We start from the raw sequence: 27,625 nt of genomic DNA, 5'->3' as shown, positions 1-27,625 counted from the left end.
CCATATTCCATTTTCCTTTGACGAAAACGACCAATAAATCAAATGCAAATGATAATATCTTGTTTGCCATGTGCACGGGATTGGTTGTTGTAGGCGATACTTGGAACGTATTTACTGTTGTAAGGGAGGTAACTGCAAGATTACGGAAATCAAACGTTAAACCAATTTGATTGGTCGATTCTTCCATGCCGTGTATCCAAACCGGACCTGCTGGTTAACCCGCTGTGCTGGCTAACTTCTAACATTATCGTTTACAATCGAAGTGACAGATAACTACGGCAATATATTAAGATGATATCAACAATAACACTTTTAGATACGTCGGGTCGGCAGTTGTCATGTTTAAAATGAACAATTATATAGCTTGTTTTTATTTCGGCAAAGTCGAGAATATTTACTGAAACGGACCACAGGTGAAGCAGACTTGGAAATACCGAAACGAAGAAAAATGGGGCTCAATTATAATATAAATTGGCATTATTTTCAGAGAATTGACCCACATATATGTTTTTCAATGCCTAATTGTATCATATGTAAAATATTAGAGGTTTACGAATTTTAAATTAATTTTTCATTTGCGAATCGCGGCCCGATTGTCGTTAGAGTTGAATTACTGAAATGGCCGATAGTGGACCCGAATCGATATTTTTACGAGAGAATGGACCCAATATAGGATCTATTAATCTTTGGTGTGTGTATATCTAGAGACCATATGCATTTTTTTCCTTTACCTGGAAGTATTTTGAAAGAATTTGCAAATACCGAATTCACGATCAAATTTTCGATTGTGACGAACTACTGAGACGGTGTTAAGTTCATGTTAAGTCAATCTGATTGAAATCAGCTGTTACATATGTACACATGGCTACGTTTACTATGCAATACGCCTACGTATTTTTTTTTCAAAGACGGAAAACGGAAATCCGGATTATCTAAAAACAAATGCAAAAAGACTTGTGATATTCACTTAATTTAACATTCAGCCATTAATTGTTATTTGTAGTTTTATAACTTCTGAAATAGTGTGATCGATTCTCTATATAATATTGCTGTGGAACTTTTCAAACAAATTCATTTTGATAATTTTTTAATTTAGAACGTTCATCAAGTCATGTTCAAGACTTGAAATTCTCGCTACACCATACTTCAAACACAGTAATCAATGAATTGATAAATTGAAAATTGAAGTCAAGCAAATGAGTTAATATTTACCTAAATAATTTTTCAATATACAACACATGTTCAGATGACTATTTGTGCCATGCTGTTACAAGATTTCAGTTATAATTCTAAAATTGAATTAGTATGTAAATATATGTTATACTGTCAATATCCACAAAGCGAGTGTAGTCTACTGTACTCGGTCATGCCGTAGATAGCGGTACATATACGTACTGCTTACATCTCGTGCTTACTTGTGTGAACTATAAATCAATAACAAAAATGGTTCATATATTTCTATATATGACTTCACAAATTATGCGGTGTCTGAAGATCTGAATGAAGTGAATAAACGATGTATTAAATTATTTTTATGAAATATTCAAGTCATAGATCATTCTTTTTTTAAAAGTACTGATTTCAGGTCCATTTTGGTAATTCAACTATAACGGCAATTAAAATACTTCTCGTTTTTTTGTTAAAGCTGGAAAACGGAAATCCGGATTATCTAAAAACAAATGCAAAAAGACTTGTGATATTCACTTAATTTGATATTCAGCTGTTAATTATTATTTGTAATTTTATAACTTTTGATATATTGTGATGGATTCTCTATATAATATTGCTGTGGAACTTGTGTTATTTTTCAAACAAATTCATTTTAATAAGTTGTTAATTTAAAATTTTCATCAAGTCATGATCAGGACTTGAAATTCTCACTATACCATACTTCAAACACGGAGTAATCAATGAATTGATAAACTGAAAATTTACCTTAAATAATTTTTCAATATACAACACATGTTCAGATGACTATTTGTGCCATGCTGTTACAAGATTTCAGTTACAATTCTAAAATTGAATTAGTATGTAAATATATGTTATCCTGTCAATATCCACAAAGCGAGTGTAGTTTACTGTACTCAAAGTCATGCCAGTAGATAGCGGTACATATACTTACTGCTTACATCTAGTGCTTACTTGTGTGAATAAATCAATAACAAAATGGTTCATATATTTCTATATATGACTTCACAAATTATGTGGTGTCTGAAGATCTGAATGAAGTGAATAAACGATGTATTACATTATTTTTATGAAATATTCAAGTCATAGATCATTCTCTTAAAAATATTGATTTCAAGTCCATTTTGGTAATTTTACTATGACGGCAATCAGGCCTAGAATGGCGAATAAGCCCCTAATATTTTACATATGATTAATTTTGACATTGGAGAACATAAAATTGTGTCCATTCTCTAAGCACTTGTAGAATGTACAGAATAGAGCTTCATAAATATATTCTCAAAATTACTAATTACCCCGGTAAATATAACATTTTACATAAACCTCCCATGACTGATGGTGGACTTAAACTTGCAAATCTCCTGTGTCATTCCAATTTTGATATGTGTAAATATATACACGTACTGTATATATATATATATATATAGTTATAGATATGGAATGCTTCACAATTTGCATACAGTTATGGAATCTTATAACACCCCCAAAAATGTTCTCACCACATAAAGGTGTGATCTGTGCAATTACATTGCTGAATTGTGTGGTTCAGTATGATTGGATGATCAACATTGGAAAAGGGCAATAAATAGGGAATGTGTCGTCCCATCGAATGGACTGTAATCTTTGTGATCAGGTTTGAAGTTGAAAATGAATCTTGAAGTTTTCTTTTCCTTTTTTCTGAATTATTCGATGAAGATGGTCTTTATCTGGTTGTTATTCTTTATCACATTGTTTACCATCCTGTAATTATACCAGAAGTTTATCTTCTCATATACAGATTTATTAACATCAAATGATTCCTGAACAAAAGGAGTCAAGTTTTTTGTTTTGAAGTACCATCAATGCTTGAGTACAGTTTCAATAGGATACATTCCTAATTCGGGCCTTGATTAGCAGCTCTGGTTTTGGTTTTCAGTAATTCTTTATGTGTGTTTCATCATATTAAGTTGAAATACAACTATGTATGCCAAACTAACGATGGAACAAGCCTAAATTTAGTTCATATTAGAAGTTGGCATCAATAAGGTCACAGAGTCCTGGCTGTATTATAACTGATGATGCCTTCCCGAAAGAAAGAAGACATATTTTATTTTCATCGATCCAAGATAGATCAACAAACTTCCAATTTCAATTAGGACCTTACAGAAACATGCATGTGTACAATCAAATCAGAACAGCTGCAAACATTTCAAATTATTTGCAATTAATTCCTAAACCGATATCAGTAAATTTATCAACTAAAAACTAAGAAGATTACTGATTTTGCATTAAACAATAATGTTCGTTTACAGTACTTCCAGTACTTTGATTTTAACCTGCATGTTGTATAGAATGCGTAATGTTATATGGTTGCCTGGTTGCAATGCTGGAATTCCCTTTTCCTGTTTACATTCAGTTTCAGTGGAAATATTTTGATATGTTGTTTATTAAAAAGTGAAAAAAATATAATTGAAGCATTTAATTAATATTACATATTATAAAATTAAAGCAACATTGAACTATACAAAATGCCCAAAAGTACACCAGTCACAGCACATTTAGATTTCATTGTCCTCGAGAACATACATTTGTAATCATTCACCACAATACCCCAGACTTCGGTGCTTTGGTTCCTGGTTTGTGAACGTTAACTGTGGATTACTCATGCTTACATCACTCTAGAACAGCATTGTTAATAGCCGGTCTGACTCAGCTAGAATTAGTGGTGGTGGGAATTAGCTTTGAGTCCACTGTGTAGCTAATGATCTCGACATTGTATTGTCTTTGTGTATAGCACTTTGTATTACAGACCAGTACACATTGTATTGTCTTTGTGTATAGCACTTTGTATTACAGACCAGTACACATTGTATTGTCTTTGTGTATAGCACTTTGTATTACAGACCAGTACACATCCATCATCTATGATTTCTTTATCTGAAAATATTTTGGATATGATAAATTATAATAACATAAAACATGAAAAACAGTAAACTTGACCATTACTTAGTGACAGGAATAAACTGGACTATTACTTAGACCCAGGAATGAACTGAATCGTTATTTAGTCACAGGAATAAACTTGACCATTAGTTAGTCACAGGAATAAACTCGACCATTATTTAGTCACAGGAATAAACTCGACCATTAGTTAGTCACAGGAATAAACTCGACCATTATTTAGTCACAGGAATGAACTCGACCATTATTTAGTCACAGGAATAAACTGGACCATTATTTAGTCACAGGAATAAACGCGACCATTATTTAGTCACAGGAATGAACTCGACCATTATTTAGTCACAGGAATAAACTGAACCATTAGTTAGTCACAGGAATAAACTCGACCATTAGTTAGTCACAGGAATAAACGCGACCATTATTTAGTCACAGGAATAAACTAGACCATTATTTAGTCACAGGAATAAACTGGACCATTATTTAGTCACAGGAATAAACTGGACCATTATTTAGTCACAGGAATAAACTCGACCATTAGTTAGTCACAGGAATAAACTAGACCATTAGTTAGTCACAGGAATAAACGCGACCATTATTTAGTCACAGGAATAAACACGACCATTAGTTAGTCACAGGAATAAACTAGACTATGAGTTAGTCACAGGAATAAACTCGACCATTAGTTAGTCACAGGAATAAACTGAACCATTAGTTAGTCACATGACTAAACGCGACCATTAGTTAGTCACAGGAATAAACGTGACCATTAGTTAGTCACATGAATAAATTGAACCATTATTTAGTTACAGGAATAAACTCGACCATTAGTTAGTCACAGGAATAAACTCGACCATTAGTTAGTCACAGGAATAAACTGAACCATTATTTAGTCACAGGAATAAACTCGACCATTATTTAGTCACAGGAATAAACGCGACCATTATTTAGTCACAGGAATAAATTCGACCATTATTTAGTCACAGGAATAAACTAGACCATTAGTTAGTCACAGGAATAAACGCGACCATTAGTTAGTCACAGGAATAAACTAGACTATTAGTTAGTCACAGGAATAAACTCGACCATTAGTTAGTCACAGGAATAAACTGAACCATTAGTTAGTCACATGAATAAACGCGACCATTAATTAGTCACAGGAATAAACGCGACCATTAGTTAGTCACATGAATAAACTAAACCATTATTTAGTTACAGGAATAAACGCGACCATTAGTTAGTCACATGAATAAACTGAACCATTATTTAGTTACAGGAATAAACTCGACCATTAGTTAGTCACAGGAATAAACGCGACCATTAGTTAGTCACATGAATAAACGCGACCATTAGTTAGTCACAGGAATAAACTGGACCATTATTTAGTCACAGGAATAAACTTGACCATTAGTTAGTCACAGGAATAAACTGGACCATTATTTAGTTACAGGAATAAACTCGACCATTACTTAGTCACAGGAATAAACGCGACCATTAGTTAGTCACAGGAATAAACGCGACCATTAGTTAGTCACAGGAATAAACTCGACCATTAGTTAGTCACAGGAATAAACGCGACCATTAGTTAGTCACAGGAATAAACGCGACCATTAGTTAGTCACAGGAATCAACTTGACCATTAGTTAGTCACAGGAATAAACTGAACCATTATTTAGTCACAGGAATAAACTCGACCATTAGTTAGTCACAGGAATAAACTCGACCATTAGTTAGTCACAGGAATAAACTCGACCATTAGTTAGTCACAGGAATAAACTCGCCCATTTGTTGGTCACAGGAATAAACTGAACCATTATTTAGTTACAGGAATAAACGCGACCATTAGTTAGTCACATGAATAAACTGAACCATTATTTAGTCACAGGAATAAACTCGACCATTAGTTAGTCACAGGAATAAACTCGACCATTAGTTAGTCACAGGAATAAACTCGACCATTAGTTAGTCACAGGAATAAACTCGCCCATTTGTTGGTCACAGGAATAAACTGAACCATTATTTAATTATTCACAGGAATAAACTCGACCATTATTTTGTCACAGGAATAAACTGAACCATTATTTAGTCACAGGAATAAACTCGACCATTAGTTAGTCACATGAATAAACTTGACCATTAGTTAGTCACAGGAATAAACTTGACCATTAGTTAGTCACAGGAATAAACTTGACCATTAGTTAGTCACAGGAATAAACTTGACCATTAGTTAGTCACAGGAATAAACGCGACCATTAGTTGGTCACAGGAATAAACTGAACCATTATTTAGTCTCGGGAATAAACTCGACCATTATTTAGTCACAGGAATAAACTAGACCATTAGTTAGTCACAGGAATAAACTGAACCATTATTTAGTCACAGGAATAAACGCGACCATTAGTTAGTCACAGGAATAAACTCGACCATTATTTAGTCACAGGAATAAACTAGACCATTATTTAGTCACAGGAATAAATGTGACCATTAGTTAGTCACAGGAATAAACGTGACCATTAGTTAGTCACAGGAATAAACTCGACCATTATTTAGTCACAGGAATAAACGCGACCATTAGTTAGTCACAGGAATAAACACGACCATTAGCTAGTCACAGGAATAAACTCGACCATTAGTTAGTCACATGAATAAACTCGACCATTATTTAGTCACAGGAATAAACTGAACCATTATTTAGTCACCGGAATAAACTCGACCATTATTTAGTCACAGGAATAAACTCGACCATTATTTAGTCACAGGAATAAACTGAACCATTATTTAGTCACAGGAATAAACTCGACCATTAGTTTGTCACAGGAATAAACGCGACCATTAGTTAGTCACAGGAATAAACACGACCAATAGTTAGTCACAGGAATAAACACGACCATTATTTAGTCACAGGAATAAACTCGACCATTAGTTAGTCACAGGAATAAACTAGACTATTAGTTAGTCACAGGAATAAACTCGACCATTATTTAGTCACATGAATAAACTGAACCATTATTTAGTTTTGGGAATAAACGCGACCATTAGTTAGTCACAGGAATAAACTAGACCATTATTTAGTCACAGGAATAAACTCGACCATTATTTAGTCACAGGAATAAACTGGACTTTTAGTTAGTCACAGGAATAAACTGAACTATTATTTAGTCACAGGAATAAACTGAACCATTATTTAGTCACAGGAATAACTGGACCATTATTTAGTCACAGGAATAAACTGGACTATTAGTTAGTCACAGGAATAAACTCGACCATCAGTTAGTCACAGGAATAAACTCGACCATTAGTTAGTCACAGGAATAAACTCGACCATTAGTTAGTCACAGGAATAAACTCGACCATTATTTAGTCACAGGAATAAACTCGACCATTATTTAGTCACAGGAATAAACCCGACCATTATTTAGTCACAGGAATAAACTGGACTATTAGTTAGTCACAGGAATAAACTCGACCATTAGTTAGTCACAGGAATAAACTCGACCATTATTTAGTCACAGGAATAAACTAGACCATTATTTAGTCACAGGAATAAACGTGACCATTAGTTAGTCACAGGAATAAACGTGACCATTAGTTAGTCACATGAATAAAAGGGACCATTATGTAGTCACAGGAATAAACGCGACCATTAGTTAGTCACAGGAATAAACACGACCATTAGTTAGTCACAGGAATAAACTCGACCATTAGTTAGTCACATGAATAAACTCGACCATTATTTAGTCACAGGAATAAACTGAACCATTATTTAGTCACCGCAATAAATTCGACCATTATTTAGTCACAGGAATAAACTCGACCATTATTTAGTCACAGGAATAAACTGAACCATTATTTAGTCACAGGAATAAACTCGACCATTATTTAGTCACATGAATAAACGCGACCATTAGTTAGTCACATGACTGTTTGTTTTATGTACATGTGTGTATGCCTCAACTTATCATTATCTAAATCCAGTAATCAATAAAAAAAAAACAGGGGACATTTATAAATATTCTACATGACATTAAATATTTTATCTGTAGTGCAGCTGGTGAACATCTTTCTATACTTTATGTGAAATGAGAAATATCATGATGGTAATAAATGTTTACTGTTTGTATATAACTGATAGGTAACACAGATGAAGATCCGGCCATGGAGCTCAGTATAAGTAAGTATATTACATGTGGGTTCATAAGTTAGACTTAATTTGTACACTGCAATCTGAAATATCCACAATGATTCTGACTGGCTGTATCCTTCTGATCGTCATGGGGATGTCTAGCTGTATCCTTCTGATCGTCATGGGGATGTCTAGCTGTATCCTTCTGATCGTCATGGGGATGTCTAGCTGTATCCTTCTGATCGTCATGGGGATGTCTAGCTGTATTCTTCTGATCGTCATAGGGAAAAAATAGCTGCGTGATAATTTTCATTTGTCATTCTTTTAATAACAATGTTCTGTGTACAGGTTGTGAGGACCTACAGTGTGACAGTAGTGGGAAGGCCCCTAATCCCCTGGTTGTACTGTACTATAACAATGTTCTGTGTACAGGTTGTGAGGACCTACAGTGTGACAGTAGTGGGAAGGCCCCTAATCCCCTGGTTGTACTGTATACTATAACAATGTTCTGTGTACAGGTTGTGAGGACCTACAGTGTGACAGTAGTGGGAAGGCCCCTAATCCCCTGGTTGTACTGTATACTATAACAATGTTCTGTGTACAGGTTGTGAGGACCTACAGTGTGACAGTAGTGGGAAGGCCCCTAATCCCCTGGTTGTACTGTACTATAACAATGTTCTGTGTACAGGTTGTGAGGACCTACAGTGTGACAGTAGTGGGAAGGCCCCTAATCCCCTGGTTGTACTGTATACTATAACAATGTTCTGTGTACAGGTTGTGAGGACCTACAGTGTGACAGTAGTGGGAAGGCCCCTAATCCCCTGGTTGTACTGTACTATAACAATGTTCTGTGTACAGGTTGTGAGGACCTACAGTGTGACAGTAGTGGGAAGGCCCCTAATCCCCTGGTTGTACTGTACTATAACAATGTTCTGTGTACAGGTTGTGAGGACCTACAGTGTGACAGTAGTGGGAAGGCCCCTAATCCCCTGGTTGTACTGTATACTATAACAATGTTCTGTGTACAGGTTGTGAGGACCTACAGTGTGACAGTAGTGGGAAGGCCCCTAATCCCCTGGTTGTACTGTACTATAACAATGTTCTGTGTACAGGTTGTGAGGACCTACAGTGTGACAGTAGTGGGAAGGCCCCTAATCCCCTGGTTGTACTGTATACTATAACAATGTTCTGTGTACAGGTTGTGAGGACCTACAGTGTGACAGTAGTGGGAAGGCCCCTAATCCCCTGGTGTACTGTACTATAACAATGTTCTGTGTACAGGTTGTGAGGACCTACAGTGTGACAGTAGTGGGAAGGCCCCTAATCCCCTGGTTGTACTGTACTATAACAATGTTCTGTGTACAGGTTGTGAGGACCTACAGTGTGACAGTAGTGGGAAGGCCCCTAATCCCCTGGTTGTACTGTATACTATAACAATGTTCTGTGTACAGGTTGTGAGGACCTACAGTGTGACAGTAGTGGGAAGGCCCCTAATCCCCTGGTTGTACTGTACTATAACAATGTTCTGTGTACAGGTTGTGAGGACCTACAGTGTGACAGTAGTGGGAAGGCCCCTAATCCCCTGGTTGTACTGTACTATAACAATGTTCTGTGTACAGGTTGTGAGGACCTACAGTGTGACAGTAGTGGGAAGGCCCCTAATCCCCTGGTTGTCCTGTACTATAACAATGTTCTGTGTACAGGTTGTGAGGACCTACAGTGTGACAGTAGTGGGAAGGCCCCTAATCCCCTGGTTGTACTGTATACTATAACAATGTTCTGTGTACAGGTTGTGAGGACCTAGTGTGACAGTAGTGGGAAGGCCCCTCATCCCCTGGTTGTACTGTACTATAACAATGTTCTGTGTACAGGTTATGAGGGCCTACAGTGTGACAGTAGTGGGAAGGCCCCTAATCCCCTGGTTGTACTGTATACTATAACAATGTTCTGTGTACAGGTTGTGAGGACCTACAGTGTGACAGTAGTGGGAAGGCCCCTAATCCCCTGGTTGTACTGTACTATAACAATGTTCTGTGTACAGGTTGTGAGGACCTACAGTGTGACAGTAGTGGGAAGGCCCCTAATCCCCTGGTTGTACTGTATACTATAACAATGTTCTGTGTACAGGCTGTGAGGACCTACAGTGTGACAGTAGTGGGAGGCCCCTAATCCCCTGGTTGTACTGTACTATAACAATGTTCTGTGTACAGGTTGTGAGGACCTACAGTGTGACAGTAGTAGGAAGGCCCCTAATCCCCTGGTTGTACTGTACTATAACAATGTTCTGTGTACAGGTTGTGAGGACCTACAGTGTGACAGTAGTGGGAAGGCCCCTAATCCCCTGGTTGTACTGTATACTATAACAATGTTCTGTGTACAGGTTGTGAGGACCTACAGTGTGACAGTAGTGGGAAGGCCCCTAATCCCCTGGTTGTACTGTATACTATAACAATGTTCTGTGTACAGGTTGTGAGGACCTACAGTGTGACAGTAGTGGGAAGGCCCCTAATCCCCTGGTTGTACTGTACTATAACAATGATCTGTGTACAGGTTGTGAGGACCTACAGTGTGACAGTAGTGGGAAGGCCCCTAATCCCCTGGTTGTACTGTACTATAACAATGTTCTGTGTACAGGTTGTGAGGACCTACAGTGTGACAGTAGTGGGAAGGCCCCTAATCCCCTGGTTGTACTGTATACTATAACAATGTTCTGTGTACAGGTTGTGAGGACCTACAGTGTGACAGTAGTGGGAAGGCCCCTAATCCCCTGGTTGTACTGTACTATAACAATGTTCTGTGTACAGGTTGTGAGGACCTACAGTGTGACAGTAGTGGGAAGGCCCCTAATCCCCTGGTTGTACTGTATACTATAACAATGTTCTGTGTACAGGTTGTGAGGACCTACAGTGTGACAGTAGTGGGAAGGCCCCTAATCCCCTGGTTGTACTGTACTATAACAATGTTCTGTGTACAGGTTGTGAGGACCTACAGTGTGACAGTAGTGGGAAGGCCCCTAATCCCCTGGTTGTACTGTACTATAACAATGTTCTGTGTACAGGTTGTGAGGACCTACAGTGTGACAGTAGTGGGAAGGCCCCTAATCCCCTGGTTGTACTGTATACTATAACAATGTTCTGTGTACAGGTTGTGAGGACCTACAGTGTGACAGTAGTGGGAAGGCCCCTAATCCCCTGGTTGTCCTGTACTATAACAATGTTCTGTGTACAGGTTGTGAGGACCTACAGTGTGACAGTAGTGGGAAGGCCCCTAATCCCCTGGTTGTACTGTACTATAACAATGTTCTGTGTACAGGTTGTGAGGACCTACAGTGTGACAGTAGTGGGAAGGCCCCTAATCCCCTGGTTGTACAGTATACTATAACAATGTTCTGTGTACAGGTTGTGAGGACCTACAGTGTGACAGTAGTGGGAAGGCCCCTAATCCCCTGGTTGTACTGTATACTATAACAATGTTCTGTGTACAGGTTGTGAGGACCTACAGTGTGACAGTAGTGGGAAGGCCCCTAATCCCCTGGTTGTACTGTACTATAACAATGTTCTGTGTACAGGTTGTGAGGACCTACAGTGTGACAGTAGTGGGAAGGCCCCTAATCCCCTGGTTGTACTGTATACTATAACAATGTTCTGTGTACAGGTTGTGAGGACCTACAGTGTGACAGTAGTGGGAAGGCCCCTAATCCCCTGGTTGTACTGTATACTATTATACCTCCACAACAAAACTGGATACAACATAACCACACAGAAGTTGTAGAGGTAAATATAATCTTATTATCTACATATGGATATAGTTGTAATCTGCCCTTTGACCTTCTACTAATATTTATATTCTTATTGATCTCTTCTGTCCCTCAAGGAACAAACAAACATAGCTATACCCCCTGTCCCTCCACAAACAAAACAGTCATAGTTATCTCCCCTGTCCCTCCACAAACAAAACTAGTCAGAGCTTACAAAAACACAAAATGCACAGGCTTTATAATTTGAATGGAATTAACTGTGTGTTTCTTTTTCCATCTACATATATCTGTATATAGAAAAACAATCCAGCATATACTGGCATCTCCTTTTCTTGAAATTAGTAAGGTGAGGTGCGCCCAGCTCAGCCCCTCGAACTCCACCCCCCCCCCCCCCCAACAAAACAAAGACAAGTGTTTTAGTTGAGGTCAAATTATATAGATTTCATAATGAGACCATTATGTGCCTGTTTTCCAACAGAAAAGTAGAAGTCCACAGTTTTTGAAGACAATTGGTTTTGGTAACTTGAATGGGGTGGACACCTGTACCAGAGTAAAGCTGACAGTGTTTCATGTCAAGGAAAGAATGACAGGCACGGTAATTATATAAGATATAAATGTCCAGAGAGTGACCAGCACAGTGATTATATTAGATATTAATGTCCAGAGAGTGACCAGTACGGTAATTATATAAGATATAAATGTCCAGAGAGTGACCAGTATGGTAATTATATAAGATATAAATGTCCAGAGAGTGACCAGCATGGTAATTATATAAGATATAAATGTCCAGAGAGTGACCAGCATGGTAATTATATAAGATATAAATGTCCAGAGAGTGACCAGCACGATAATTATATAAGATATAAATGTCCAGAGAGTGACCAGCAGGGTAATTATATAAGATATAAATGTCCAGAGAGTGACCAGTACGGTAATTATATAAGATATAAATGTCCAGAGAGTGACCAGCACGGTAATTATATAAGATATAAATGTCCAGAGAGTGACCAGCACGATAATTATATAAGATATAAATGTCCAGAGAGTGACCAGCAGGGTAATTATAAAGATATTAATGTCCAGAGAGTGACCAGTACGGTAATTATAAAAGATATTAATGTCCAGAGAGTGACCAGCACGGTAATTATAAAAGATATTAATGTCCAGAGAGTGACCAGCACGGTAATTATATAAGATATTAACGTCCAGAGAGTGACCAGCACGGTGGTTATAGTAGATATAAATGTCCAGAGAGTGACCAGCACGATAATTATATAAGATATAGATGTCCAGAGAGTGACCAGCAGGGTAATTATAAAAGATATTAATGTCCAGAGAGTGACCAGTACGGTAATTATAAAAGATATTAATGTCCAGAGAGTGACCAGCACGGTAATTATAAAAGATATTAATGTCCAGAGAGTGACCAGCAGGGTAATTATAAAAGATATTAATGTCCAGAGAGTGACCAGCACGGTAATTATAAAAGATATTAATGTCCAGAGAGTGACCAGAAGGGTAATTATATAAGATATTAATGTCCAGAGAGTGACCAGTACAGTAATAAAGATATTAATGTCCAGAGACTGACCAGCGCTGTATGATTCATCAATGTCCATGGAGTGATGGGCATGGTGAGGACTACTCCAGTAAAATATTTAAGTATCCAATTCTATGCCTGCAGTGGTCACAGGAGTCTTATTACAAAGGCATATGATACTGTTGTAACTAAATCACTTCCATTGGTAGTATGTACATGTTTGACAAACCTGGAGTCCTCCTGTAGATATTTTACTGGAACAGTCCTAATATATTGTCCAGAGAGTGACATAGTATAATAATAAGATATTAATATCTAGAAGGTGATTTATAACATAATGTCTAGAGTAAACCATTTGTGTATATAACAGTGAAGTGCTATCTTGTGATCTAACATTGTTGTAATGGTTATAGATGTCCCAGCTCGGCCAGGTGATTTTCACCCTCCAGGATCTACTGATGACACCCGACATGAGGCTCCACCTAGAGTTACAGTCAGTAAAAACCTGTCATGTCTCCATATATACCTTAAAATATATGGTTTAGAAAGCATTTTTATACCTTAAAATATATGGTTTAGAAAGCATTTTTATACCTTAAAATATATGGTTTAGAAAGCATTTTTATACCTTAAAATATATGGTTTAGAAATTTTTTTACTGCAACTGCAATTTGACCAGGAAATGTTTCCTATGAAATGATCATTAAACCTAGCATATATACCTGTCAAAATTGTCTGTGATCTGATGTGTACTATCCATAGTAACACTATATATACTGGCTTTCATAGTAACACTACATGTACTGGTTTCCATAGTAACACTACATGTACTGGTTTCCATAGTAACACTACATGTACTGGTTTCCATAGTAACACTACATATATGTGTTAACATAGTAACACTACATGTACTGGTTTCCATAGTAACACTATATGTACTGGTTTTTAGGTGTTTTGTATGTACTATTACAGAGGGCCGGATCCTGTGATGAATGGCTATGTGACTGTGATGTCGTGGATAAATGACAGCAACTTATCTATCCACAATTGTCACCATAGGGTATGTTTATAAAAATCATTTTAATATCACTCAGGGTAAAAAAGACATATGGAAAAAAAAACTAGGTCCCTAAATAGTTATATAGTTATAGAGATCTCTTTGTCTCGATCAGTTGTGTGAAGCCAGAGGTCCGGGTTTGATCATTAGCATAGGCAGTGATTTAAATTAATTGGATCATGCACTCATTTCAATTATATTAGACACATGATATTTATAGGGAGATGGTCTGTATCGATAGGTGATATTTATACAGAGGTGGTCTGTATAGACAGGTAGTCTGTATAGACAGGTGATATTTATAGAGGTGGTCTGTATAGACAGGTAGTCTGTATAGACAGGTGATATTGATAGAGAGGTGGTCTGTATAGACAGGTGATATTGATAGAGGTGGTCTGTATATACAGGGAATATTCATAAAGAGGTGGTCTGTATAGAGAGGTGGTCTATATAGACAGGTGATATTTATTGAGAGGTGGTCTGTATAGAGAGGTGGTCTATATAGATAGGTGATATTTATAGAGGTGGTCTGTATAGACAGGTGATATTTATACAGAGGTGGTCTGTATAGACAGGTAGTCTGTATAGATAGGTGATATTTATACAGAGGTGGTCTATATAGACAGGTGGTATGTATAGACAGGTGATATTTATAGAGGTGGTCTGTATAGACAGGTAGTCTTTATAGACAGGTGATATTTATAGAGGTGGTCTGTATAGACAGGTAGTCTGTATAGACCGGTGATATTGATAGAGAGGTGGTCTGTATAGATAGGTGATATTTATAGAGAGGTGGTCTGTATAGACAGGTGGTCTGTATAAACAGGTAGTCTGTATAGACAGGTGATATTGATAGAGAGGTGGTCTGTATAGACAGGTGATATTTATACAGAGGTGGTCTATATAGACAGGTGATATTTATACAGAGGTGGTCTATATAGACAGGTGGTCTGTATAAACAGGTGATATTGATAGAGAGGTGGTCTGTATAGACAGGTGATATTGATAGAGGTGGTCTGTATATACAGGGAATATTCATAAAGAGGTGGTCTGTATAGAGAGGTGGTCTATATAGACATTTGATATTTATAGAGAGGTGGTCTGTATAGACAGGTGGTAGGTATAGACAGGTGATATTGATAGAGAGGTGGTCTGTATAGACAGGTGATAGTTATAGAGAGATGGTCTATGTAAACAGGTGATATTTATAGAGAGGTGGTCTGTATAGACAGGTGCTATTAATAGTGAGATGATCTGTATAGACAGAGCATATTTATAGAGAGGTGGTCTATGTCAATCAAAGTTTAACCTTGACATAGAGAAGCCATTGACTTGTATATGATTCAGCTTGGTACATGTATACAGCTTGGTACATGTATACAATGTATGTGGGGATATATTTTTTTTAGAACATAATATCACTATTTAAGTATTACAGTTACTTATTTTGTTTTTTGGCTGATAACAAAATCAATGTTTACAATTATAATTCTCAGGTCAGTTCTGGCGATGACAAGCACAGACTGATAGCGTTACGTCGCCGATCAAAAAGAATTGACACACTACGCCCAATGTATAGCAATATCACGACCCGGACTTTCCGCTTCGATACGACAGATGGCAGTGTAAAACTGTTGGTTCATGAGTACATGGGAGAGAGCAAGCTTTCCTTTGATATTCCATGTCAGCTCCTGTAAGTTCTGTGATCAGCTACTCATACTAAGGTTTAGCATCTTCTTAAGGTTTGGTCAGATTTAACGTCTTTGTAACAGACAGGTTTATCTGGGGACAGGATTAGCATCCTCGTCACAGTCTGGGTTAACGGGAACGGTATTAGCATCCTCGTAACAGTTTGGGTTAACGGGAACGGTATTAGCATCCTTGTAACAGTTTGGGTTAACGGGAACGGTATTAGCATCCTTGTAACAGTTTGGGTTAACGGGAACGGTATTAGCATCCTCGTAACAGTTTGGGTTAACAGGAACGGTATTAGCATCCTCGTAACAGTTTGGGTTAACGGGAACGGGATAAACATCCTCGTAACAGTCTGGGTTAACGGGAACGGGATAAGCGTCCTCGTCACTGTCTGGGTTAACGGGAACGGTATAAGCATCCTTGTAACAGTCTGGGTTAACGGGAACGGTATTAGCATCCTCGTAACAGTCTGGGTTAACGGGAACGGGATAAGCATCCTAGTAACAGTCTGGGTTAACGGGAACGGGATAAGCATCCTCGTAACAGTTTGGGTTAACGGGAAAGGTATTAGCATCCTCGTCACAGTCTGGGTTAACGGGAACGGTATTAGCATCCTCGTAACAGTTTCGGTTAACGGGAACGGTATAAGCATCCTCGTAACAGTTTGGGTTAACGGGAACGGGATAAACATCCTCGTAACAGTCTGGGTTAACGGGAACGGGATAAGCTTCCTCGTCACTGTCTGGGTTAACGGGAACGGTATAAGCATCCTTGTAACAGTCTGGGTTAACGGGAACGGTATTAGCATCCTCGTAACAGTCTGGGTTAACGGGAACGGGATAAGCATCCTAGTAACAGTCTGGGTTAACGGGAACGGGATAAGCATCCTCGTAACAGTTTGGGTTAACGGGAAAGGTATTAGCATCCTCGTAACAGTTTGGGTTAACGGGAACGGTATTAGCATCCTCGTAACAGTCTGGGTTAACGGGAACGGGATAAGCATCCTCGTAACAGTTTGGGTTAACGGGAACGGTATTAGCATCCTTGTAACAGTTTGGGTTAACGGGAACGGTATTAGCATCCTTGTAACAGTTTGGGTTAACGGGAACGGTATTAGCATCCTCGCAACAGTCTGGGTTAACGGGAACGGGATAAGCATCCTCGTAACAGTCTGGGTTAACGGGAACGGGATAAGCATCCTCGTAACAGTTTGGGTTAACGGGAACGGTATTAGCATCCTCGTAACAGTTTGGGTTAACGGGAACGGTATTAGCATCCTTGTAACAGTTTGGGTTAACGGGAACGGTATTAGCATCCTCGTAACAGTTTGGGTTAACGGGAACGGGATTAGTGTCCTAGTTACAGCAGGGGTTATCAGGGACAGGATTAGTGTCCTAGTTACAGCCGGGGTTATCGGGGACAGGATTAGTGTCCTAGTTACAGACGGGGTTATCGGGTACAGGATTAGTGTCCTAGTAACAGCCGGGGTTATTGGGGACAGGGTTAGTGTCCTAGTAACAACTGTGGTTATTGGGGACATGATTAGTGTCCTAGTAACAACTGGGGTTATTGGGGACAGGATTAGTGTCCCAGTAACAACTGGGGTTATCGGGGACAGGATTAGTGTCCTAGTGACAACCGGGGTTATCGGGGACAGGGTTAGTGTCCTAGTAACAGCCGGGGTTATCGGGGACAGGATTAGTGTCCTAGTAACAGCTGGGGTTATCGGGGACAGGATTAGTGTCCTAGTAACAACTGGGGTTATTGGGGACATGATTAGTGTCCTATTAACAACTGGGGTTATTGGGGACAGGATTAGTGTCCTAGTAACAACTGGGGTTATCGGGGACAGGATTAGTGTCCTAGTTACAGCCAGGGTTATCGGGGACAGGATTAGTGTCCTAGTAACAACTGGGGTTATTGCGGACAGGATTAGTGTCCTAGTAACAACTGGGGTTATCGGGGACAGGATTAGTGTCCTAGTAACAACTGGGGTTATCGGGGACAGGGTTAGTGTCCTAGTAACAGCTGGGGTTGTCGGGGACAGGGTTAGTGTCCTAGTAACAGCCAGGGTTATCGGGGACAGGATTAGTGTCCTAGTAACAACTGGGATTGTCGGGACCAGGGTTAGTGTCCTAGTAACAGCTGGGGTTATTAGGGACAGGGTTAGTGTCCTAGTAACAGCTGGGGTTATCGGGGACAGGATTAGTGTCCTAGTAACAACTGGGGTTGTCGGGGACAGGGTTAGTGTCCTAGTAACAACTGGGGTTATTGGGGACAGGATTAGTGTCCTAGTAACAACTGGGGTTGTCGGGGACAGGGTTAGTGTCCTAGTAACAGCTGGGGTTATCAGGGACAGGGTTAGTGTCCTAGCAACAGCTGGGGTTATCAGGGACAGGGTAAGTGTCCTAGTAACAACTGGGGTTATCGGGGACAGGATTAGTGTCCTAGTTACAGCCAGGGTTATCGGGGACAGGATTAGTGTCCTAGTTACAGCCAGGGTTATTGGGGACAGGATTAGTGTCCTAGTAACAACTGGGGTTAACGGGAACGCGATTAGTGTCCTAGTAACAACCGGGGTTATCGGGGACAGGGTTAGTGTCCTAGTAACAGCCAGGGTTATCGGGGACAGGATTAGTGTCCTAGTAACAACTGGGGTTATCTGGGACAGGATTAGTGTCCTAGTAACAGCCGGGGTTATCAGGGACAGGATTAGTGTCCTAGTAACAGCCGGGGATTATCGGGGACAGGATTAGTGTCCTAGTAACAACTGGGGTTATCGGGGACAGGATTAGTGTCCTAGTAACAACTGGGGTTATCTGGGACAGGGTTAGTGTCCTAGTAACAACTGGGGTTATCGGGGACAGGATTAGTGTCCTAGTAACAACTGGGGTTATCGGGGACAGGATTAGTGTCCTAGTAACAACCGGGGTTATCGGGGACAGGATTAGTGTCCTAGTAACAGCCGGGGTTATCGGGGACAGGATTAGTGTCCTAGTAACAACTGGGGTTATCGGGGACAGGATTAGTGTGATGTGTTAGAGAAGAAGAAAACACAGCACAGAAAGAAAGAACAGACAAGAGAGAAAGAATTAATTGACATTTTTGATAGTATCTAAAATTATCCTAAACATATTAATTTAAAAGTAGATAATAATTAAAGGTTTTAATTGAAATTTCCAATCTTTTCGTACTGTGTATAGATTACGTCCAGGTAAGCGTTTAGGCCTTTATTGATCACGCTTGTTAAGAATGTTTACAATCTTGATGTTGTAATGGTTACAAATTTTAAATTGATTTAATTCATAAATTGGTGTCAGGTCCTGATGAGATTATATAAATAACCTGACAAACTAAATCTCATAGAATGGCATCACACAGTCTTCTACACAATGGTATTGTTTTCCAGGCGACTGTGGGTTGATGAGGAGAAGTCAAAAATTACACAATTACAGGAACTGGGACAGGTAAATATATCATCATCATCTAACGGTAAATAAAAGTTAGATTGTTGATTCCAGTGTGTTATTTATCATCTGAACAATTCCATTTATCAGACAAAGGATAAGTGTGTTTGATCGTTACCTATATAATGTCAAGTATCGCCTTCATAGCTGTTTTCTGGAGATGGAAATACCAGGGGTGATAAAATATTTCAGTTCTATTTCTGTGCCAGTAATGTCTGGGCTGTGTGTGTTTTTGTCAGAATCAGATGATGCTGTTATATATAGATCAGATTGTGTATGTTGTTAGGAAACCAGAATTGTTAATTCACATATCACTTATCCTTGTTATTGTTGATTTGCATATAAATAATTGTTATAATATTGTTATAAAATCATGTCAAACAGACAACACCTGATATAAACCTGACACGGAGATTCTGTCAGTGCCTCAGTCAGATCGATGAATCAAACAATTCACAATTAACTTGTATGACTGTTGTGTTTCAGTTGCTACCTATGATAGAGGCTGAGCAAGTATCCCAAATCACGACGTGCGCTGCTACCGTCTCTAAATACATAGACATTCTCAATATGCTGACTAACTATTCAGGTTGACTGCGTTAGACTTTTCTACGGGCCATTGTAACAGGTGTCGGGTCTCGCATCAGTAATCTTTCTCAGCTGAAAGTTTTCAACATATCATTCATACCTTGAAAAATTTCTTACCTAACTCAAACAGATTGTGACCAATACGCTTAAGCTAATATTCCTTTAATATCAGAATATTTTCTTTCGAGAAAATCAACAATGTTTTGGAATGATAACTATGAGAACATGTTTTACAAGCCTAGATTGAACAAAGCTGCGGGTATATTTGATGCGGTAACTGGCCACTGTTACAGTCAATAGCTACACATATATGTATGAAGCTAGTTTGGTTGTGGGCGCATGATCAGCTATTTGTGTATGCTTAGCCTATTGAAGATTTCAGAAAAAAATCTGCTATATAAGCTTGAAACTACAGTTAGTAGTTTTGATTTCAAATTCTTTAAACTCTTTTGCAGTGTAATAATTTATAGATTAGATTAATCTGATGTATATAATTATTATACAGATTATGAAGTAAATTTTCTATAGGTTATACAGAAACAGCTCATCAAACAATTTAACAAGTAAAGCTGCTGGTCAACCTCTATCAAATCTCTCTAAAATACAGGTACACTGTACGGTATGAGATATAGCGTATACGATGCATTTAGGTAGTAAACTGTATAACTATATACACAAATGTATAAAACAGCTCATAAATTCAAGATACCCTGTACTACATTGAATTCATAGTTTGTAAAACATTGGCTTGCTTGTTTTTCCTAGGGGGAATTTTTCTGTTGGGAGAATCTTTATAGGGATATCCTTGGTAAGAGATACTTATTGTACAGGTAGTAACAGACGGGGATATCCTTGGTACAAGATACATATTTTACAGGTAGTAACAGACAGGGATATCCACGGTACGAGATACTTATTGTACAGGTAGAAACAGACAGGGATATTCTCGGTACGAGATACTTATTGTACAGGTAGAGACAGACGGGGATATCCTCGGTACGAGATACTTATTGTACAGGTAGTAACAGACGGGGATATCCTTGGTACGAGATACTTATTGTACAGGTAGTAACAGACGGGGATATCCTCGGTACGAGATACTAATTGTACAGGTAGTAACAGACAGGGATATCCTCGGTACGAGATACTTATTGTACAGGTAGTGACAGACGGGGATATCCTCGGTACGAGATACTTATTGTACAGGTAGAGACAGACGGGGATATCCTCAATACGAGATACTTATTGTACAGGTAGTAACAGACAGGGATATCCTCGGTACGAGATACTTATTGTACAGGAAGTGACAGACAGGGATATCCTCGGTACGAGATACTTATTGTACAGGTAGTGACAGACAGGGATATCCTCGGTACGAGATACTTATTGTACAGGTAGAGACAGACAGGGATATCTTGGTATGAGATACTTATTTTACAGGTAGAGACAGACGGGGATATCCTCGGTACGAGATACTTATTGTACAGGTAGAGACAGACGGGAATATCCTCGGTACGAGATACTTATTGTACAGGTAGAGACAGACGGGGATATCCTCGGTACGAGATACTTATTGTACAGGTAGTGACAGACAGGGATATCCTCGGTACGAGATACTTATTGTACAGGTAGTGACAGACGGGGATATCCTCGGTACGAGATACTTATTGTACAGGTAGTGACAGACGGGGATATCCTCGGTACGAGATACTTATTGTACAGGTAGAGACAGATGGGGATATCCTCAGTACGAGATACTTATTGTACAGGTAGAGACAGATGGGGATATCCTCAGTACGAGATACTTATTGTACAGGTAGAAACAGACAGGGATATCCTCGTTACGAGATACTTATTGTACAGGTAGAGACAGACAGGGATATCCTCGGTACGAGATACTTATTGTACAGGTAGAAACAGACAGGGATATCCTCGGTACGAGATACTTATTGTACAGGTAGAGACAGACGGGGATATCCTCGGTACGAGATACTTATTGTACAGGTAGTGACAGACAGGGATATCCTCGGTACGAGATACTTATTGTACAGGTAGAGACAGACAGGGATATCCTTGGTACGAGATACTTATTTTACAGGTAGAGACAGACGGGGATATCCTCGGTACGAGATACTTATTGTACAGGTAGAGACAGACGGGAATATCCTCGGTACGAGATACTTATTGTACAGGTAGTGACAGACGGGGATATCCTCGGTACGAGATACTTATTGTACAGGTAGAGACAGATGGGGATATCCTCAGTACGAGATACTTATTGTACAGGTAGAGACAGATGGGGATATCCTCAGTACGAGATACTTATTGTACAGGTAGAAACAGACAGGGATATCCTCGTTACGAGATACTTATTGTACAGGTAGAGACAGACAGGGATATCCTCGGTACGAGATACTTATTGTACAGGTAGAAACAGACAGGGATATCCTCGGTACGAGATACTTATTGTACAGGTAGAGACAGACGGGGATATCCTCGGTACGAGATACTTATTGTACAGGTAGAGACAGACAGGGATATCCTTGGTATGAGATACTTATTTTACAGGTAGAGACAGACGGGGATATCCTCGGTACGAGATACTTATTGTACAGGTAGAGACAGACGGGAATATCCTCGGTACGAGATACTTATTGTACAGGTAGAGACAGACGGGGATATCCTCGGTACGAGATACTTATTGTACAGGTAGAGACAGATGGGGATATCCTCGGTACGAGATACTTATTGTACAGGTAGTGACAGACGGGGATATCCTCGGTACGAGATACTTATTGTACAGGTAGAGACAGACGGGGATATCCTCGGTATGAGATACTTATTGTACAGGTAGTAACAGACAGGGATATCCTCGGTACGAGATACTTATTGTACAGGTAGTAACAGACAGGGATATCCTCGGTACGAGATACTTATTGTACAGGTAGTGACAGACGGGGATATCCTCGGTACGAGATACTTATTGTACAGGTAGAAACAGACAGGGGATATCCTCGGTAAGAGATACTTATTGTACAGGTAATAACAGACGGGGATATCCTTGGTACGAGATACTTATTGTACAGGTAGAGACAGACTCTGTTTCAGTAGTTGATGTTTTAACGATTCTGTTCAGAAATAAGCATTCTATAAACAAAACCATCACTACTCTGTATGAGATACACCAACATACAGACCTTGACCAGCAGCCTTACAACAGGGAATGATATTAGTTACAGCTAGCAGCAACTGTGGGGTGCTACCTCTTGGTGATTCTTATCAGCCTAACCACACGAAGTATCAAATCTTCTCATTGGCTAAAATTCCTGGTAATGAAAAAAGAGTAATTAAGTCTGAGGGAGCAATTTAAGTGGCCGTAGGTCCATGCAGAACTCAAACTGTTTTTCTTAACTTTTATCTCCTGATAAGATACATAAAGGCATCTAGAGATATGGCTGATTAGATTTGATCCTAGTGTTAGATTGATTAGATTTGATCCTAGTGTTAGATTGATTAGATTTGATCCTAGTGTTAGATTGATTAGATTTCATCCTAGAGAGCACCGAACGCTTGGCGCTATACACACTTTAAACTAACACTGTCTAATGCTTCCTCTGTTTTATTTTCAGTTGACTAATCACAGTGATGTCAGCAAAAACTGATATCATAGTTCATATGGATATATACTAACCGTTTATAGTTGTGAGGGATACTAACTGTTCAAGGGAAGTAATCCGACATTTAATGGTTTTGCTTGAGAATTGTTAATACTGGCAAGTTACATACCTGTCTGTGATGGGAGGGCATGGAGCCTTTATGTGTACACACAAGAAGTTTTAGAAATCCCACTTAAGTTAGTAATATGTACATTCCTTATATGAAATATACCTAATCCACTGTCAGCCTGTCAGTCTGATGTGTTGATTTTGTATTATACAGTTGTCAAGGAAATGGCAGGATAACAGAAAGGAAGTGTTGGACTTGACAGCTCGTACAGAATCTCACTACTCGCGTCACCTGTCTACATTGTCCTCACACACAGGTACATACTTGTACAGAATCTCACTACTCACCTGTCCTCACATACAGGTACATACTCGTACAGAATCTCACTACTCACCTGTCCTCACACACAGGTATATACTCGTACAGAATCTCACTACTCACCTGTCCTCACATACAGGTACATACTCGTACAGAATCTCACTACTCACCTGTCCTCACACACAGGTATATACTCGTACAGAATCTCACTACTCACCTGTCCTCACATACAGGTACAGTGGAACTTCGTTAACTCGAAGTCGACGGGACCACGAAAAAACTTCGAGTTATCCGAGTGTTCGAATTAAGCGAGTTATCGTTTTTGGTGAAATGTTTTGTCAATATTTGTCAACATTATATAATCATTATAACTTCGCTCTGTCACTCATCAGTTTAGTGTGAAGACTGGTCAATACATGTAAATATATATGTAATGTTGCGTTATGTCACTTGTAATTTGGTGTAGTTTTGCCGATATACAGTCACGATAAAGTTTCTTTCACTTAGTCACTTCAATAACGATCTGATGTGCAAGTCATGTTTGCAAAAGGTAAACGATAAAACGGAATTCGACAAAATAACAAGTTATTAATGTCAAAACAAATAACCGTTTAAGTTTAACACAGATTGCATACAAAACGTAACAGAACCATTACCTTTTATTGGACATATATAAAATACTGTTTGATCGGCCTACTTACTTTTTATTGATAACCACGCCATTTCCATGTGTATTAGCACCGGAAGTTGGGCTGCGCATGTGCGTATAAAATGTTACTGTAACTGAGTTGGCGTTTTATCCGATTTAATAGACAGCACTGACCGTTACAGTTGTACTCTGAACACCTCGGCAGTAATTACGCTATTGTTTCAGCAGTTTAAAGATTTAATAGGCGCCGGTGACTGTGTCATTTCTACACCTGTAAAAACATCAGCCGGGTAGATCTACCGGTGTGTCAGAGATTAGTTCCGCTTGAGCGAACGGGTAGATGAGTTGTTGACTATCGTGTGTACTGATATCGGCGACCGCCTTGGGAACTTTTTATCACCAAGACTTGTTGTTATAAGATTTAACCGACAATTTCTTTTATGAATTTATGAAACACTTATAATAGCATGTAGGTTAGTAGTGCCGATATGTTCAGTATTACAAACGGAATTTAGCTCTTAAAAAATGTCGGCGTTTGCCACCGATCGACGAAAATTATACTTCGAGTTATTCGAACATTTCAAGTAGGATTTTTATTGTTGGGACCCAATTTTTACTTCGTATTATCCGAGTTTTTCGAGTTATCCGAATTCGAATTTTCCGAGTTTTTTTTACTAAGATAAAGAGAGAATTCGGCCGGGACCGGCGAGGTACTTCGAGTTAAGCGGGGTATTCGAGTTATCCGAGTTCGAGTTAACGAAGTTCCACTGTACATACTCGTACAGAATCTCACTACACACCTGTCCTCACACACAGGTATATACTCGTACAGAATCTCACTACTCACCTGTCCTCACACACAGGTACATACTCGTACATAATCTCACTACTCACCTGTCTACACTGTCCTCACACACAGGTACATACTCGTACAGAATCTCACTACTCACCTGTCCTCACACACAGGTACATACTCGTACATAATCTCACTACTCACCTGTCTACACTGTCCTCACACACAGGTACATACTCGTACAGAATCTCACTACTCACGTCACCTGTCTACACTGTCCTCACACACAGGTACATACTCGTACAGAATCTCACTACTCACCTGTCTACACTGTCCTCACACACAGGTACATACTCGTACAGAATCTCACTACTCACCTGTCCTCACACACAGGTACATACTCGTACAGAATCTCACTACTCACCTGTCTACACTGTCCTTACACACAGGTACATACTCGTACAGAATTTCACTACTCACCTGTCTACACTGTCCTTACACACAGGTACATACTCGTACAGAATCTCACTACTCACCTGTCATCACACACAGGTACATACTCGCACAGAATCTCACTACTCACCTGTCAACACTGTCCTCACACACAGGTACATACTCGTACAGAATCTCACTACTCGCCTGTCAACACTGTCCTCACACACAGGTACATACTCGTACAGAATCTCACTACTCACCTGTCAACACTGTCCTCACACACAGGAAACATACTCATACAGAATCTCACTACTCACCTTTCTACACTATCCTCACACACAGGTACATACTCGTACAGAATCTCACTACTCACCTTTCTACACTGTCCTCACACACAGTTACATACTCGTACAGAATCTCACTACTCACCTTTCTACACTATCCTCACACACAGGTACATGTACATACTCATACAGAATCTCACTACTCATCTGTCCTCACACACAGGTACATACTCGTACAGAATCTCACTACTCACCTGTCCTCACACACAGGTACATACTCGTACAGAATCTCACTACTCACCTGTCAACACTGTCCTCACACACAGGTACATACTCGTACAGAATCTCACTACTCACCTGTCCTCACACACAGGTACATACTCGTACAGAATCTCACTACTCACCTGTCCTCACACACAGGTACATACTCATACAGAATCTCACTACTCACCTGTCTTCACACACAGGTACATACTCGTACAGAATCTCACTACTCACCTGTCTACACTGTCCTCACACACAGGTACATACTCGTACAGAATCTCACTACTCACCTGTCCTCACACACGGGTACATACTCGTACAGAATCTCACTACTCACCTGTCCTCACACAGGGGTACATACTCGTACAGAATCTCACTACTCACCTGTCCTCACACACAGGTACATACTCGTACAGAATCTCACTACTCACCTGTCCTCACACACAGGTACATACTCGTACAGAATCTCACTACTCACCTGTCTTCACACACAGGTACATACTCGTACAGAATCTCACTACTCACCTGTCTACACTGTCCTCACACACAGGTACATACTCGTACAGAATCTCACTACTCACCTGTCCTCACACACGGGTACATACTCGTACAGAATCTCACTACTCACCTGTCCTCACACAGGGGTACATACTCGTACAGAATCTCACTACTCACCTGTCCTCACACACAGGTACATACTCGTACAGAATCTCACTACTCACCTGTCCTCACACATAGGTACATACTCATACAGAATCTCACTACTCACCTTTCTACACTGTCCTCACATACAGGTACATACTC

General features: G+C 39.4%; 1 protein-coding gene across 3 annotated transcripts in view; it reads left to right on the top strand.

The window, feature by feature from the left end:
- The window catches only part of LOC117328680 (inositol polyphosphate-4-phosphatase type I A-like), an 86,812-nt gene that overhangs the window by 8,681 nt on the left and 50,506 nt on the right, over window positions 1-27,625 (top strand). For 2 of the 3 annotated variants that reach the window (XM_033886131.1, XM_033886132.1), the window contains exons 6-13: window positions 8,258-8,296; window positions 11,903-12,021; window positions 12,484-12,600; window positions 13,959-14,038; window positions 14,518-14,605; window positions 16,099-16,295; window positions 19,707-19,764; window positions 20,251-20,353. In XM_033886131.1, coding sequence (XP_033742022.1) covers window positions 8,258-8,296; window positions 11,903-12,021; window positions 12,484-12,600; window positions 13,959-14,038; window positions 14,518-14,605; window positions 16,099-16,295; window positions 19,707-19,764; window positions 20,251-20,353 — 801 coding nt within the window. Of the gene's footprint in view, window positions 1-8,257; window positions 8,297-11,902; window positions 12,022-12,483; window positions 12,601-13,958; window positions 14,039-14,517; window positions 14,606-16,098; window positions 16,296-19,706; window positions 19,765-20,250; window positions 20,354-24,291; window positions 24,395-27,625 lie in introns of all 3 variants that reach the window. The other variant, XM_033886133.1, reaches the window with a different exon arrangement.

The sequence above is a fragment of the Pecten maximus genome, chromosome 6 (genome assembly GCF_902652985.1).
Source record: "Pecten maximus chromosome 6, xPecMax1.1, whole genome shotgun sequence".
Classification (NCBI taxonomy): Eukaryota; Metazoa; Mollusca; class Bivalvia; order Pectinida; family Pectinidae; genus Pecten; species Pecten maximus.
Note: the sequence above shows the minus strand (reverse complement) of the source record. Positions and strands in the feature narration are given on the sequence as shown.